Below are 15,068 nucleotides of genomic sequence, written 5' to 3' on the forward strand. Positions count from 1 at the left end.
ATGCAGAGGCGTAACCCGCCTGGCTTTTTGTTTACAGTCGAAAGTCGGATCCGCCGTTTTGTTTTTTATTGATTTTCATGAAGTGTGAAATATTTATAAATGAGTTTTTATATTTTTTATAAAGTATTTTTACTCCTCTTTCAGATATTAATCAAATCTCTGTTTGTGTACATTTGTTAATTTCGCCCATTTGTCGGTTCACGATCGAATTGCTATTTGAAAATGTTCTCAAATTTGTGTGTACAAACGATAAGTTTTCGAATAGAAATTAATATCCACTGCGCATGTTTTTAGTTTTTTCCTCATTCATGAAGTTTTTCCCTTCTAAAATACCTAATTTTTGTGAAAAATCAGAAGTTCTCGAAAATTAACCAATCTTCATGCAGTATGTCCAATGTCTCATCATCGTGCCATCTGCCCGCTATCACGGTGCTTAAATTTTACAATAATTTTATGCCGTGTGGAACGCACTCTTAGGAACACGTTCATAAAATTTCACTCGATTTCAACCCTGCAAATCATAAACAATGCAGCTGATATGCAGTTTTTGCGCATCAACGGTACTTTTGGGTTTATAAATATACGTCGTATACGTCGATTGGTTATAATAAAATCGACGAGAACATTTCAAATGGGCCGATAAACAAAACGTAAACAATTCCGGTTAATACTTCCTTCAAATGGACACTAACAAAGCTTTATACATACCTTAAATAAGCCGATTCTGAAACCTGGCTGTTGGGGAAATAATGGATTATCGAAAAGGCACATAAGCAAAATAACTTGTTTTGCTTATGTTCCCTTTCACTTCCCCTCAAAAATTAACGGCTCATAAACACCAAACAACAAAACGGAAAAATTTGTTTATGGGCCCTTTTCTTAACGAAAAAGACTATACTTGAAAAGGGAACAAAAACATCGCAACACCAAGAAAGGGATCAAAATAAACGTCACATAATCATTTGCTGTAAACAAAAGGGCTCACCCGCACGCACTATAAGCTAACGTCTCGCCGAAAAGGGATTATGGGAGAGGGCACAAAACCAGTGCGATGTTTCAAAAGGGACCAAAACATTTATCTACAAAAAACGTTCAAAATACAATTTTTTTTAATAAATCTGTTATATTATTCGGAAAAAATGGGTAATTTAACACGGCATTGAGTTGTTTAGTCCTTAAATCAAGCTCCTGTTCATAAATGGGAATATAAAGTACGAGGTAATTTTTCAGACGCCATTTTCTCAACATGAGCATATTGTATATAATGCCTTATGAAATGTTGACGTCGAAATATTTTAAAAACAATTTCCATTATCTTGAGCAGCTATGCAATACTGTATAAGTAGTTCTGTGAGTTCAAAGTGTTTTTTTTTTCAGCAGCATTCCTTAGCATCAGAAGGAACTTCCAGGTGTTTCGACATTGCTGATAACTAGAAGCATAAACATCGTAGTTTATGGAATTAGAAAGTAGTTAATAGTATTGTTTGCGCCCGAAGTAAACACTAGTTTGTGTGGGCGATACGTGTTAAGGACGACGAAAGTGTCAAACGAACAGCAAATATGCTGGAATGTACGTTCAATTTGTTTCTGGGGATTTTCGCTGTTCTAGGAGGAGTCTGGCTCGCGGGTCGATTTCTTCTCAAAGAAGACGTAGTATACATTCCCGACGGAAAACGGCGTCATGCGTGGAAGTCCGTGAAGCTGTTGAATCGATCCTGCTTCTGTTCGATATGCGAAATATTGATGTCATCGAATGGATTATTTTGTGAAAATTGCGGTGTATGTTCCGATAATGGTTGCGTTCGTAAGGCAGATGTGGAGTTCCGTTGTAAGGAGCTTCGGATTCGTACCCGGGCGGATGATGGACGAGAGAGTCGTCACCTTTGGGTGAAGGGAAATGTCCCACTTGGATCGGAATGTTGCGTCTGCTCGGTGGATGTAGACCAGATCAGCGAGCCGGGATTATACGGGCAGCGTTGTGCCTGGTGCCAGCGAGCGGCTCACGATAAATGTTTTAGCGAGATATCCGGAAGTCTATGTGATTTTGGGGAGTTCAAAGACATGATTTTTCCTCCAAAGTGTGTTTTGGCCTCTCGCAGTAAGGGAGCACTGAAGGTTCATTTAACCGGTATTGTTCCACCGGAATGGAAGGACCAGTGGAAGCCGTTGATTGTAATTGGTAAGTTTGAAAGGTGTTATGCTGTAATACAGATCTCATGCTTTTCCCCTGTTATTTTAGCAAATTCGAAATCCGGCAGTAGCGGATCTCCGGAAATAGTTGCTCAATTGAGAGGAATTTTACATCCGTTGCAAGTGTTGGAATTATCCCATGGTCCTCAGGAAGCGCTACAGTGGGCGATCTTTGCAGCTCCCGCAACTTGTAGGATTCTGGTAGCTGGAGGTGATGGAACCGTCGATTGGGTATTGAACACAATTTTGCAGATGCGAGTTGAACCTCAACCAGAGGTGGCAATTCTACCGCTGGGAACTGGTAACGACCTGTCACGCGTTCTCGGTTGGGGCTCTGAAGGCCCGGATGTGTTCAATCCCATAGAGTACTTGCGTATGGTTCAAAAGGCACAACCTGTAAAATTGGATCGTTGGTTGATGGAAATCGCTGTGCATCACCATGGGAGATTCCACGTGCCCCGATTCCATTATAGACGAAGTGTGTTCGTTTATAATTATTTTAGCATAGGAGTGGACGCGTTGGTTACTTTGAATTTCCACAAGGCTCGAGAAAGCTCGCTGTATCTCTTCAGTAGCAGATTTATTAATAAGGTAATTTTTTCCAAATATTGTTGATTATTGATTCTAAAAACAGATTTCGTGCTCGTGTTCAGGCTTTGTACCTCTGCTTTGGAACGCACCAGGTGGTTCAGCAGGATTGTGTTGACTTGGAGAAGAAAATTGAACTGTTTTTAGACGATGTAAAAATCGATCTACCGGAATTGCAGTCAATCGTCGTACTTAATATCGATTCTTGGGGCGCCGGTGTCAAACTTTGGGGTAAAGTATATTATGCTTCGCTAGTTTTTCCGCATATTAACAATTCTTACCTTTTAGAAATGAGTCGCGACTCGCCGAACCACGGAGGTAACATTCGCGAAACACACAGCATTTCGGATGGAATCTTGGAAGTGTTTGGTGTAGTTTCATCTTTTCACATCGCCCAGCTACAGGTTGGATTGAGTAAACCAGTCCGACTGGGGCAAGCCCGCAGTGTGAAGTTGCAAATTTACAACACACTTCCGGTGCAGGCGGATGGTGAACCGTGGATGCAATCGCCCTGTGATATTACCATTAATCATTGCGGTCAGGCCACCATGCTTCGCAATACGTGCCAGTGAATACGAGTAAGTATAGTTACCAGATAAGTGCTCTCTCTCTCTCTGTCTGTCTTTCGCAAGTCGAATCATATCGAAGGAAACTGAAGAGCATTTCTATTGTCGCAATTCTCAATAAGGGCGGTGGGAAAAGATCCACAATCGCTTGTTTTTTCAGATCTGTCATATCATATTTTGCTATGGACAATAATGGGTACCATGATTTCATGGAATTGTGATTTTGAACTATTTTACTAACGCTACTGTGTTGTATTGTTGTCTTTTTGAGATTATGCTCTATGGTTGTTTCCGCTTTATCATGGCTGAATTGACAAATTATACTGCCATTCCAGCACGTTCTCAAAATAGTGATATGCAGCAGAATCCGTTCATAATTGTGTTTTTTATTGTGTTGCTTAAAAAATATTAAAAAAAAATGCAATTTCAGGAGGCATTCGGTTTTCTAAATTTCATTGTTGACGGCACCTGAATCAAAATATCAATTTACTTTCCACGGGTACATATTGCTTGCCAAATAAGGAATATCAACGTTAACCGATTCCTGATTGTTTAGAGTACCGGATTTTCCATATGAATGTCAACATTTTTTCACGAATCTTCTAATCGATTCGCTATTGTTCGCAATAAAACAGCAAACTTGAAAGAAGAGAAACATTTGGTTGAGTTTCGTGATCGCCCTTCACGTGACAATTTTGTAAATGCTTTGTCAATCTTGTTTTTTATATATTCCACGCATTCAGAACGATATTTCCAACTGTATGATTCGGCATCCTAGAGCCATAAGATAGATTTATAATTAACGATATTGACTATAACTTATATATAAACTAGGTGTAAGTTATTCATAAGAGTCGATATATGCAAATATCTCGTTTAAAAATCCTCCAAAAAATCTCATGTATGAAATCTAATCAGGCCCGCCAAGTGAGTATGTTTGCTACCAGTGTTCTTGAATTATTGGCAAACGTGACTTGAAATATTTTTTAATCCATAAGAATTAAAACCTCTAAAGGTTCTCGATCAAAATCCAGAAAGTTTTTTATCTTTTTTCATTATGAATGTAAGTCTGAAGCTGTTGGGAAATTTTTGTTATGCAGAGTTTTCATGTTCACACAAAAAATTTATAACGTATAAGTGAAATTTTTTCGCCAGCTATGATGACCGTCATTTCACTCCCGAGCTACTAGTAGCGAAGTAGTTTGCGTGAATTTATATACCTCATGATTGTTTGCAATGATGTACTTGAAATTAGAACACGTCTTTTCCAATCTCGGCTTATTCACCAATGAGGGGTGGCCATTTTTTGTAATTGTATGTTTTTTTTGCATTATTTTTGTTAGAAATTACTTTTACCGATCGAATTAAAATAAATAGTTGTAATTTATGGGGGTTTCAACGTGTACTTTATAGTGATTGCAGGTTTAAAGCTGTTCTATTTATTATGCATTTTTAATAAAGCATTTTGGGAAGATTTTTTCGAGTATGTGTACGTCATAAAAATATTTAAAATTTACTCATTATATGTGTCAAATGCGCTTAAGTCCAAATATACCAAATTGAAATAAAGATATATAATATGTGCATTGATGTTTGTTTTCCGTTCGATATCACATTTGAGCTTGCAAGAGGCCCACAACTTGAAATTGTCATCCTTACAAACTAGATTCATATAATCTGAATGGCTTGGCGTGGTCAACGGTAATCGGTGCCAACAGGATTTTTTCCCATGATTTAATCATCCCTACACTGCTGTGATACGCATAACCGTCCCACCTGCAAATGGGACTGTTATGCGGATCACGGCAGAACAGGGTTGGCTTGTTGCATATGTTCTGTTTGAACTTCACTGCACTTTTTTTCTTTTACTTCAACGCCATGTCTTGTTTAGAGCAGCTTCGGTACGATCCGAAATCGTAGAATCATCTTCGCTCATAACAGTGATGACACTGTTGTCTGCAAAATCAGATACTTCGAATCCCAGACCTTCCAGTTCATTTAGTAGTTTGTTTACTGCCAGCAACCACAGAAGGGGTGACAGCACTCTTCCTTAAGCGCAGTTTCTAGTGGTTCTCATGGTTATAGTCTCGCCTCCCAGCAATGCTGCCATAGTGCGGCAACACAACAGTTCAATAATCCGTTCGATAGTGGAACGCGGTGCCGCAGGAGGATTCCCTTCGGGTAGCAGGGAATCTCCCCAACGCCCTAGTTGGTTGTGGTGGAAGGTCCTTTAGGAACGAGATGAGTGCCTCCTCTCTTCCAGGATCGTTGGACAGCGTGTCCTTGATGCAGGAAGGGAGGTCGTGGTTTCATCTGAGGTGCCCAAACGCATTAACTTTGGTGATCGTATGAGCGTGGATGGTCCGTGGGTGGGCCACACGGAGGTGCGAGAGAACCGCTTGTTCCCTCCGGTTCGTGCGGTCGTTCCAAAAAACGAACGAGCTTTTAATTTTTTAAGTGTGTCTCGACCGGTAGTGATATCCGACCAATCGCTGCCAGGCGGTCGGCATTCGTATTGCCATTGATTCCGCTGTGCCCAAGAACCCAGCAGATGGTGATGAACGAATCGCTGCGATTTTCTATGGCCTGCATGTAAGAGTGCCAAGGAGTCGGAGAAGACGGCCGTCGGTGTGTGCGCTGGGCGTTTGTACATGGCGACTGCGATAGCAGCTACCTCCGCCAAGAACACTGAGCAGTAGGGTTGGGAGCAGACGAAGGGAGGGGCCCCCTCCTATGCTGCTGACTCCGGCTCCTACTCCCTCACCCAGTTTCGAGCCGCTAGTGAATATTTTTAAGTGGTTAGGATACCTCGTGTTCACCAGCTGATGAAATTTTGCAAGGATGCTGTAGGAACCTGGCAAGGCTAAGGTCCAAGTTGGGGCCGGAGTCGTTCTAGGCACGAGGGGTCAGGCGATGGAGACGTGCAAGGGTGGGGTCGTAGTAGAGGTCGATCGCCGAACGTCGAGAATAGAGATTCGGCCGTGGAGAGCAATCGGCATTCAGATCCGAAGGATTTTTCCAGGAATCCGAGTGCTTTTCTCAAAATAACTGCTTCCACGCATGTCACTTCTGCTGTGGTGATGGGTAGAAGTCCATCCGCCAGACGAACGGTTCCGTAGTAGAGTGGAGCTATATGTTTACCACTTCAGTGCAGTTACGGCTTGACAGATCTATTCCATAGAAAGTGCGATTGTAACTCACTCTAAGAACCATCCTTCGATTGCATTTGGGGTGGCGTGAGCAGATTACTCGGATTAGCCGATTTCTCGCATTCTGCGAGCAGGATGACTAATCTCCTCTTTACGATCCTCTCGATTGTTTTGGCTATGCACGAGAGTAGACTGATTGGCCGGAAGTCACTTAGTGTGCGGTTGTTGTGGCTTGTTTTTGGGACAGGAACGATGTTGGCGATTCTCCACTCTTCGGGGAACCAAGTCGCATTAAAGAAGCGCTCTGTTGCCCTCGGGTGGTAGATGTCTTAACATAGGGTAACCGATCCGATCCAGTCCTGCTGAACTATAGCAAGCGACGCTGAGGGTATCTGTGAGTTCGGCCGGCAAGTACGGTTTGTTGACTTCTGACTGGAGTCGTGGGAAAAGATGGTTGGTGATGCCGGCTCTGCGCATCCCGAAGTCCGGGTGAAGTGCCTTGTTGGCTGAGAGGGTTTCGAAGTGTGCTCCGATCAAATTTGCGATTTCTAGTGTGTCAGCGATGGTCGCTCCGTTAGCGGTTCTGCCTACCACTGAGCGCGTTTACCCGTCTCCACAGCTGTCGAAGGTGAAGCTCAAATGATCGTCGAAGGCAGACCAGTCCACTCTTTCGTAGAGGGATGTTACTATTGGGAAATTGTCGCTTCCAGCAGTGTCCCTGACTAAGGTCCAGCCGCAGTTTCCGACGATGGACCTTGAAACAATACTGAGGTGGATGGCCGAGGAGGAATGTATCGTTTTCGTTATTTAGAACGACGACGTCTCCCTCTTCGACAGCCTCATTCTTCGGGTGACAGACAACGAGACGACGGTGAGGGGATAATTGATTCATCTAGCGGAGACAATTAATTCAGTTAACAACTATACGCGGGTTGAGACGATGTCGGCCCTGACTGCGATATCACTTGTTTAGTATTAGTATAGCGATTGCCAAGCCAGCGTGCCGGATCCGACCCTGGTTCGCGGCAGGTCTCCTGAAGTGCCAGGCAGATAGGGTCGGAATCGAAGATCATGTGGTCGGTGTTAAGTCAGAGCGGACTAAGTCGCAAAACATCAAAAAATGAGATAATGACAATACTGGATAAAAAATTTCTTCAGCTACATTTAACTTTTGACAGATTTGAAATATGTAGCCATAAACAAGAATTATGGAAAAAAATAATTTCCAATTATAACGTAGAGGATGCTGCAATTCAAACTTTAAACCCGTTTTTTCTCGAAATCAATATTTTGTCACTTAGTCCTGTCTGACTTAACACCGACCATGTATGCTTGGACTTCGAGGTTGGCTGCCAGTCCGTTGATGTTTCATTGTGTAGCCAGGGACATCAGCATCCGGCAACGAAGTGCATCGGGTGAGCCGACTGGGTAATTGGGGTGCTCGCTATCTGATGATGGTCCGGAGTAAGCGCTGGATGGACCAACTGGTGTGCTGTTTGAAAAAAGTTGAGAGACGACTATCTGGCCGTGGTTCGGAGATAATATGGTTCGACTTACCCGGTAGCGAGCCAGGCCCCCTGCACCAGCAGCCGCCGAACGCTCGTCGTCTGTGGTCGGTACTACACCGGACAGGGCCGGTGCAGTTAAGGTTTTCTTCCTACAGTTAGCGGACGAGCTGCCGACGGTTCTAAGAGTGTTACGTTTAGGACGGCTATGCATTTGTTGGTATATAGGGGGCTGACGGATCGCCCTTCCAGTGTCTGCCGTTGGTGTGGCAAGAGGTCCTCGTAGGTGGGATTAGCGAACTATTGCTTCGTGTGGAATCTCATCGGATTCCAGGGGCATCCGGCGATCGGAATTGATAAACGTTGAATCAGTCCTTTAGCGTCATGCCTGTCATTCATTGTTCTGCATTATGCTGAGGCCGTTTTTCCCGCGTTCCTTGCCCTGTGGGCTGGCTAAAGGAGCGATACAACTGACTGCCTGAAAGCGGTTCGGGGGCGACCATTTGCTCATGGTTAGGAGTCATGACTTACCCGAGAAGAGGAGGGAGCCGGGTCCCCGCACAAGCAGCTGCTGGAGGTTCGTCAGCAATTGCCCGTACTCCATCAGGGCTCTGACAGTTTCGGATGGGCGATTTGAGAGTTTTGGTAGGTTTTTGGCATGGACCGGCGGACTGCACTTCCAGTGACCGCTTGGGGTATGGCAAGGGGTTTGCGAACGTTTAGCTCGTCCGACACTTCACGGGGGCGTTTGGTAAAAAGTTTGGAGGCGAGTATCTGGTTGTGGTTAGGTGGAAATGAGTTGCGGCTTACCCGGGGCCGGGTCCCCTGCACCAACAATCGCCGGAGGCTCGTTAACAGTGGTCGGTACTACCCCGGACAGGGCCGGCGCAGGGGAGGGCGCTTTTTCTCTAGCTTTGTGTGTGTTTGATGGTGCAGCGTTGCTGTTTCTTTTGTTGGTGGTGAGTCTTCCTTTGTTGCCATTTGTTGAGTTTGTTGCTTTGTTATGTTTCCGATCTAACTTCAGATACCAAGTATCTGCGATGGCTATATTCCCATTTATTTAAGTTTAAAGTATCGGTGTCGGTGGTGTACAGGCAGTGTTGGAAGAAATAATTAATGTTTGCATTTGGATTGAGCCATAAGTTTTAAAATCGTTAAAGCTTTTTTTTGAAAACTCGTGGATAGTTACCGTCTTCAACAAAGTTGTTAACCAAGGTTTGAGCTATAGCTTTATAAAGCTGGTTTTTCATATTCAGCAAAAAGGCAATCTTTTTTAACGTAAATGCAGAATAATTGATTTCCCCATATAAAATCCCATACAAACTTTAAACGCAATGCGCAATTCCGGAAAGCAATAGACCGCTCCCAAATTTTGCACATGCATTTGGGACCACAAAAGGAACTCAAAAAGTGCTGTACTGAAAAATGTCTTATGTCGAGTCACTCTAGTGGGCATACTATAGGTAACAGTAAGAGCAGAGTGATCAGCATCAAGATCAATTAAAGGTTCGATGGGCGAGGACACGGTAGTGACTAGTAAAGCAGTATGATTTGCAAGAACAAGATCCAACAGGCGTTCGCTCCGATTCAATAAGGTGTTAATGCTTGTAGGTTGAACCCCTCGATGACAGCGCGGCTGCTGACCGGTATATGCAAAGAAATGGGTCAATAAACGGTAAGTCTCTCTCAGGAAAACCCATCAGCTGGAAGTTTCAGCAATACAAGATGCCGAAATATTTGCAATTTGACATGAATCGGTTTGACAGATTTGCTTTGCTGAAAATTCAGTAATTCAAATTGTCAAATTGACAGCGCAATCCAGCCCGGAATACTGAGAATTCAGCACTGTGCTGTCAATTTGACAATTTGAATTACTGAATTTTCAGCAAAGCGAATCTGTCAAACAGGTTCAATTCAAGTTGCCGATTTTTTGGCATCTTGTATTGCTGAAACTTTCAGCTGATGAAAATTCAGCAAAATTTTGCTGAAATCGACAACCAAATTTTGGTGTGTACAGCTCTAGTAGAACAACTCTTGAAAAAAAGACTGTGCAAAAATACCAAGTCGATACCGTTATAGTGTTTCGAGCAGGCTGTAATAGCAGCTTGCAAAATCTATCCACACCTTCATTGGGCTTTTGTGAAAGGTAGTATACCTTTGTCCAAATACTTATGTATTTATATCCTTATACCGCTTCGAGTCAATCGCTTTCTTAGGGATCAGCTTGGTTTTAAGTTCCCAGTTGCAAATTCCTTGCCAGATCATCATTTTCTGGAAAATTTATTGGCGAAAACATACTTAAATTTGCTGGAAGCCTTGTGCCAGATAAATTTTTTGTCATGGAGCCTGCAGAAACGTGGTTTCGACGAGGGCGTATGCAGGATCATTTTTTTGTTCTCGTCCTCCATCTAGCACCACTGTTTACTGATCGTATCAAGGCGAAACTTCCACCACTGACCCGTATATTGTCCAAAAAACGACGTCCCCTTAGTTTGCTCTCAGCCAATTTGGTAACCCTGAATTCGCTGCTAACGTTGACAAATACCACAACTTTCAACAATGTTATATTAGCTGCGCAGGCACGACCCCGCCAACAATATTAAATAAAATAAATTGTTCGAAAGTATACTGCCCATAAACGCATAAGAGTCCCATGTGGATTTTTGTCGAAAATGAGTTATCCATTGGATTGTATTCTGTATCACCACTGAATCACACTGCACAAATAAGATTACCGGGTCTGTTCAGAAAATATAAAAAAAAATACCAAAACATGGTTGTCCCATCCATTTGGCTCAATGGATGGGACAATCTTGAACAGCGTTTTTCTCGACTTGGTGTTTTTCAACATGGGACTCTTATGCTGTTATGGGCAGTATAGTTGAAAAAGAAAGCCATAATAAACAGCAAAGGGGAACAAAACTGGAATGACGCCAAGGACGCCAGAGGTCCACGCTACGACCCTGGTTAATATGGTCCAATATTGCAAAAATATTGCACAATACATTGTTCAGAGCATACTTTTCAAAAGGGCCTGATGACAATGCCAATGATGGAGTATTCTGTTTGAAGCTTAAGATATGAGTTTGTTGTGTGCTACTTTTTAGTACAGCAAAAAACAGTTTTGACATCTTTAACTATTTTTATTATTATAAATAAATGCGCTCTCATACAAAACATGCTTTGAAAAGCTTCTAAACAAATTAGCTTAATAAAAGTTATAGTGCAGATTATGCTTTGCATCTAAATTTATACAGTGCACGGTTTCTATCTTTCAATTCTCACTTTTTATTCCTAAACTTCTAAAAAATATCGTGAAAAACATTACAGGTTTTCCTTTCTCAGTCCATTACAATGGTCAGCAACGCGTCCTCCGGATGGACCTCAAGCAGCGCTTCCGCTCCGTCGTTGAAGTTGTACGCAATACTACCGTCTATCACTAGGCCTAGTGGATAAAAAAAAAACAAACCATTTCATGCAACCGCCAATTTTATAGGCGACAAAAAGAAATCTATGCTTATCCTTAAACACCTATACAACTTACTTGCATCAATACATCTGGACTTGACTGTAATCTCCTTAGCAAAATCTCGCGATTCCAGCCCCTTAGGATTGGGCCAAACTCCAATACAGATTTGTTCCCGTATAGAATAGCACAATCGCGGATCATCGGCTGGGAAGACCAGATTACGATTATATTCCTCCGATATCGTTTCCGGATCGATACCGTTTAAAGCAGCCGCATCTGAGTTCCGTTTAATAATATTTATTAGATCCCGCACGTTGCTGGTCGACAGACGGTTCATGCTTGTCAGCCATGAAGTGGAACCAGTGCCAGTGCTAACACACAGTCCAGAGCTCTTAGTTTTAGTGACTACGTCCGATTTATCTACTCGCAAGTGGAGATGAGATACTCTAGCAGAAAGCATTTCCCCGATGAACACCTGTAAACATTTATTTTCATTTAGATATTTTGCAGAAAAATTGATTTTCTTACCTCGTTTAAAGCTAAGTATGGCAGAATTCGATTGCTGCTTTTATACTCGGTACCATTTCGTCCAATAACCTACGTGACGAATAAAGAACATTTAATGTCACGCAAATAAAAATAAAAAAAAAGTCCAATAACCTCTTCGTGCTCCACTGGCGATACGTTGTATTCATGCAAATCAATCGGTGGCGGTCTCTCCGTAGTCGTGTTCCCAACCAACGTTATTCTTATTCTCGATCGTTGCATCCAAGTGAAATTTCCCGCCAAGATGCGTTTCACTGCCTCGCTAACGTTTGTCGAATAGTATTTGGGTAGCATCAACCGTCCCTCGGACCGTCTCGGATCTGAATTGAAGCCCACCACCGGAGTCTTTTTGCCTTTATCCAGCATGAATGGACTAGCCCTGCCGGCTGCCAACAGAAATGTCCCATCACCCCCGATCGGTACAACCATATCAGCCCAACGTAGAATTCCCTTGTTGATGGTCAACCGATTGACCACTTTCACTTCAATACCTTCTCTGCGGAACGATTCGACCACATCTTCTTCCACATCCTTGTGCAAGTGGTGGTAGTATTTCATCGCATCGTAATCCGAACCGCGGATGCGTATTTTCTGCTCAAGTTTTTCATCGCTCAGGGCACCGTCGCGGGTTTTCTCGAACTCTAGCCGAGTTAGCTTCGATACGACCAGCACGCGACGTAGCTTTGCTTTCGAATTGGCCCCGAACTGGCGTGACTCAATATTTTTACGAATGACATTATTACAACCTGCAAATGGAAGAATAGGACGAATTTTGAACAAAAAAGATGAAATGCTATGGTATAGCAACTAATTTGCCAGTAGGTACTATTGCGGCGATGTATGCCTCATGCGAGATTTATTCAAAAAGTTGCAGTGCCCGGAGAAATTGGAATTATTTCGGAGCAAATTTCGTTCTTTTTGCCCCTCGTAACAATCCGAAGTGTACACAAAAAAAAATAGCTTCCGGGTGTAAGCAAGCAAATAAGGAACAAACCTACTATTTTAGATTACCCACTGCTCTTTGGAGTGTTAAGGTCTGTTAAGGTCATTGGTCTGATATGAATCGTAGGGATGCCTCTTAGTAATATATAAAACAGCACATCGATTAAACAAGGAAATGAGTGCACATATGGTGGTCTGCCCATTTCAAGCAAAACAAAAAGTGAATCACTTTTGCATGTTTCCTATTAGTTGGGTGGCTTCTATCTTGGTGCAATGTAGAATGGCTACTCGCGTTTGACCGAAGTGAGTGCCTTTCACTTTATACTATTTGAGACATCTCGTTGTATTTAACGTATATTCAAACATGGTGAAGATGGGCTCTACACCTTTGACAGAAACAAATAAAAACGAGACGCAAAACGTTCTGCGCGAAGACGAGCCCCCATGTGTACACAACAAACCTACGACAACCTCAAGCACCACACAAAAATGTCCATTGCAAATGGTAACGAGTACCGAAAAATTCCACTCATCAACAAAACAAAGATAGATAAGAAAGATTCAAAATCGTCATAATTCTCGCATTTTTTTTTATTTGCGCGCAGTTAGTGAAAACCAACTTTGGTGGAATTGCGAATCGTTATTGCGCCTGAACACACGTGATTACGTTTCGCACATTGTGATTATAGATTATAAGAGCCTCGAGAGTCGAGGTTTTGAAGATTTAACGCGGTTAATCACGAGTTGTTGCAGCGCATATTTTCTTCTTTCTGTGATTAACAAGCAACTTTGCGCTTAATGCAGCCGCAATCAAGCGCAAGTAAGTGGTAGAACTTCCCTGTAAATGTACGAACGTTGTACAATGGCCTACTTTTTATTTCTGTAGTCTCGACCAAAATTTTCCATTATATTATTTTACCCATCATTGCAATTAGACACAATGATGGAATATATTGATTTCTGTGATATCTATATAGGATCTAACATCTGGTAACTGGCTTGTCAAATGTCTAAAAATGTTTTATTTTTGTGTTTTGTACATTAGCGAAAAAAGAAAATCTATTTTTAATCCTAGATATTTTTACTAATGTTACTTTAGTAACCAACACAACTTACCTGCAACTGTCCGTCCCAAGTGAATTGCCTTATACATTGAAGATTCGGGTTCATGAAAGATTGCCAGCAATTGTCCGTTTTTCTTTTTGAGGCAACCCGCCAGTTGAAGCCTAAGACGGCAGATTATTTTCTATTGGGAGTTTCCAGTTCAGTATTTGAATATTTGATAAGGCTTTCGACTCACAAGCTACGTTCACGCGATGATTAGATTACATTCTCTATCGGATAGTGAAAACTTAGGTGAACACCAGAGAAATTGAACTAAACTGATAAGGATTCTGTGTGGTTCGTTGTTCCGCACCGGAGTGAAATGATCTGCACTGTGTGACGAACTCGACAAGACTAAATTAGAGGCTGTTGCTTGGTACTTTGCTCCCGTTTCTTATCACCCCTGCTTGGAGTTCCGCTCACAGTTGGTACGTTCGAGTTTCAATAATGTCTTTCATTTAATCTTTGTACATATGGTGATAAGCCGGCACTTACCGGAGATATTAGTATACCATCCGAAAGACAGTTTCGATAGTCCTTTTGTGTTACTGACACATTTCTATATCCGGATATTATTTAGTATGCTAATAACAGATTCACATCTACATCTTATTTATTTAATTTAATCAAATATGTAGGTACTTTCAAATGAATTGAAGTGCGTAATTCTAGCTGTCGCTGATAAAAACAAACATGAATCGATTTATCACCATTAGGAATGGGCGATGTTGATGCGATTTATTCAAAATCGAGTTTTTCTCTAAAAATCGATTTTTTGCATCTTTTCGATTTATTAATCTTTTCGGTTCGATGTTTGACAACATCGATTTTATTGGTTCAAAAAAATCGATATCTTTCACAATTCCTACACACAAAAATAGAACAACCCACAGAATAAGTTCTTTTAACTTAAATTTAGGTACTTTTGAGTTGTGCATCGCGTTCACACTTTTTAGTGTTGTCACTAAATTGAACTCATGTTTGAGTTATGATTTTTGCTGTAGTTAAA

At 42.0% G+C, this 15,068-nt stretch overlaps 2 protein-coding genes across 3 annotated transcripts; one reads left to right on the forward strand and one right to left on the reverse strand.

The window, feature by feature from the left end:
- The first annotated feature begins 1,294 nt into the window (after positions 1-1,294).
- On the forward strand, positions 1,295-4,928 carry LOC131690288 (diacylglycerol kinase epsilon). The gene is made up of 4 exons (XM_058975945.1): positions 1,295-2,179; positions 2,240-2,781; positions 2,844-3,009; positions 3,067-4,928. The coding sequence occupies exons 1-4, from the start codon at positions 1,561-1,563 to the stop codon at positions 3,348-3,350; spliced, it is 1,611 nt and encodes a 536-aa protein (XP_058831928.1). The 5' UTR covers positions 1,295-1,560; the 3' UTR covers positions 3,351-4,928.
- A 6,201-nt stretch (positions 4,929-11,129) lies between these two features.
- Positions 11,130-14,763, reverse strand: LOC131691356 (NAD kinase 2, mitochondrial). Of its 2 annotated transcripts, none has more exons than XM_058977676.1 (6): positions 14,555-14,763; positions 14,072-14,289; positions 12,128-12,759; positions 11,996-12,064; positions 11,543-11,942; positions 11,130-11,443 (listed from the first exon to the last, which is right to left on the reverse strand). In XM_058977676.1, the coding sequence occupies exons 2-6, from the start codon at positions 14,106-14,108 to the stop codon at positions 11,340-11,342; spliced, it is 1,242 nt and encodes a 413-aa protein (XP_058833659.1). In that variant the 5' UTR covers positions 14,109-14,289; positions 14,555-14,763; the 3' UTR covers positions 11,130-11,339. The 2 variants fall into 2 exon arrangements, with proteins under 2 accessions (XP_058833659.1, XP_058833660.1); XM_058977677.1 differs by having other exon boundaries at positions 14,072-14,201; positions 14,256-14,763.
- Between the last annotated feature and the right edge of the window lie 305 nt (positions 14,764-15,068).

Source organism: Topomyia yanbarensis, chromosome 3, assembly GCF_030247195.1.
Source record: "Topomyia yanbarensis strain Yona2022 chromosome 3, ASM3024719v1, whole genome shotgun sequence".
Lineage (NCBI taxonomy): Eukaryota > Metazoa > Arthropoda > Insecta > Diptera > Culicidae > Topomyia > Topomyia yanbarensis.

Excerpts from the sequence above, each read along its gene's own strand:
- LOC131690288 (XM_058975945.1), top strand. The coding sequence starts at position 1,561 with ATGCTGGAATGTACGTTCAATTTGTTTCTGGGGATTTTCGCTGTTCTA. Across the intron at positions 2,180-2,239 it reads GAAGCCGTTGATTGTAATTG|CAAATTCGAAATCCGGCAGT; the intron begins GTAAGTTTGAAA and ends CTGTTATTTTAG. Across the intron at positions 2,782-2,843 it reads GTAGCAGATTTATTAATAAG|GCTTTGTACCTCTGCTTTGG; the intron begins GTAATTTTTTCC and ends GCTCGTGTTCAG.
- LOC131691356 (XM_058977676.1), bottom strand. The coding sequence starts at position 14,108 with ATGTATAAGGCAATTCACTTGGGACGGACAGTTGCAG. Across the intron at positions 12,760-14,071 it reads CTTGGGACGGACAGTTGCAG|GTTGTAATAATGTCATTCGT; the intron begins GTAAGTTGTGTT and ends TTCCATTTGCAG. Across the intron at positions 11,444-11,542 it reads GTCCAGATGTATTGATGCAA|GCCTAGTGATAGACGGTAGT; the intron begins GTAAGTTGTATA and ends TTTATCCACTAG.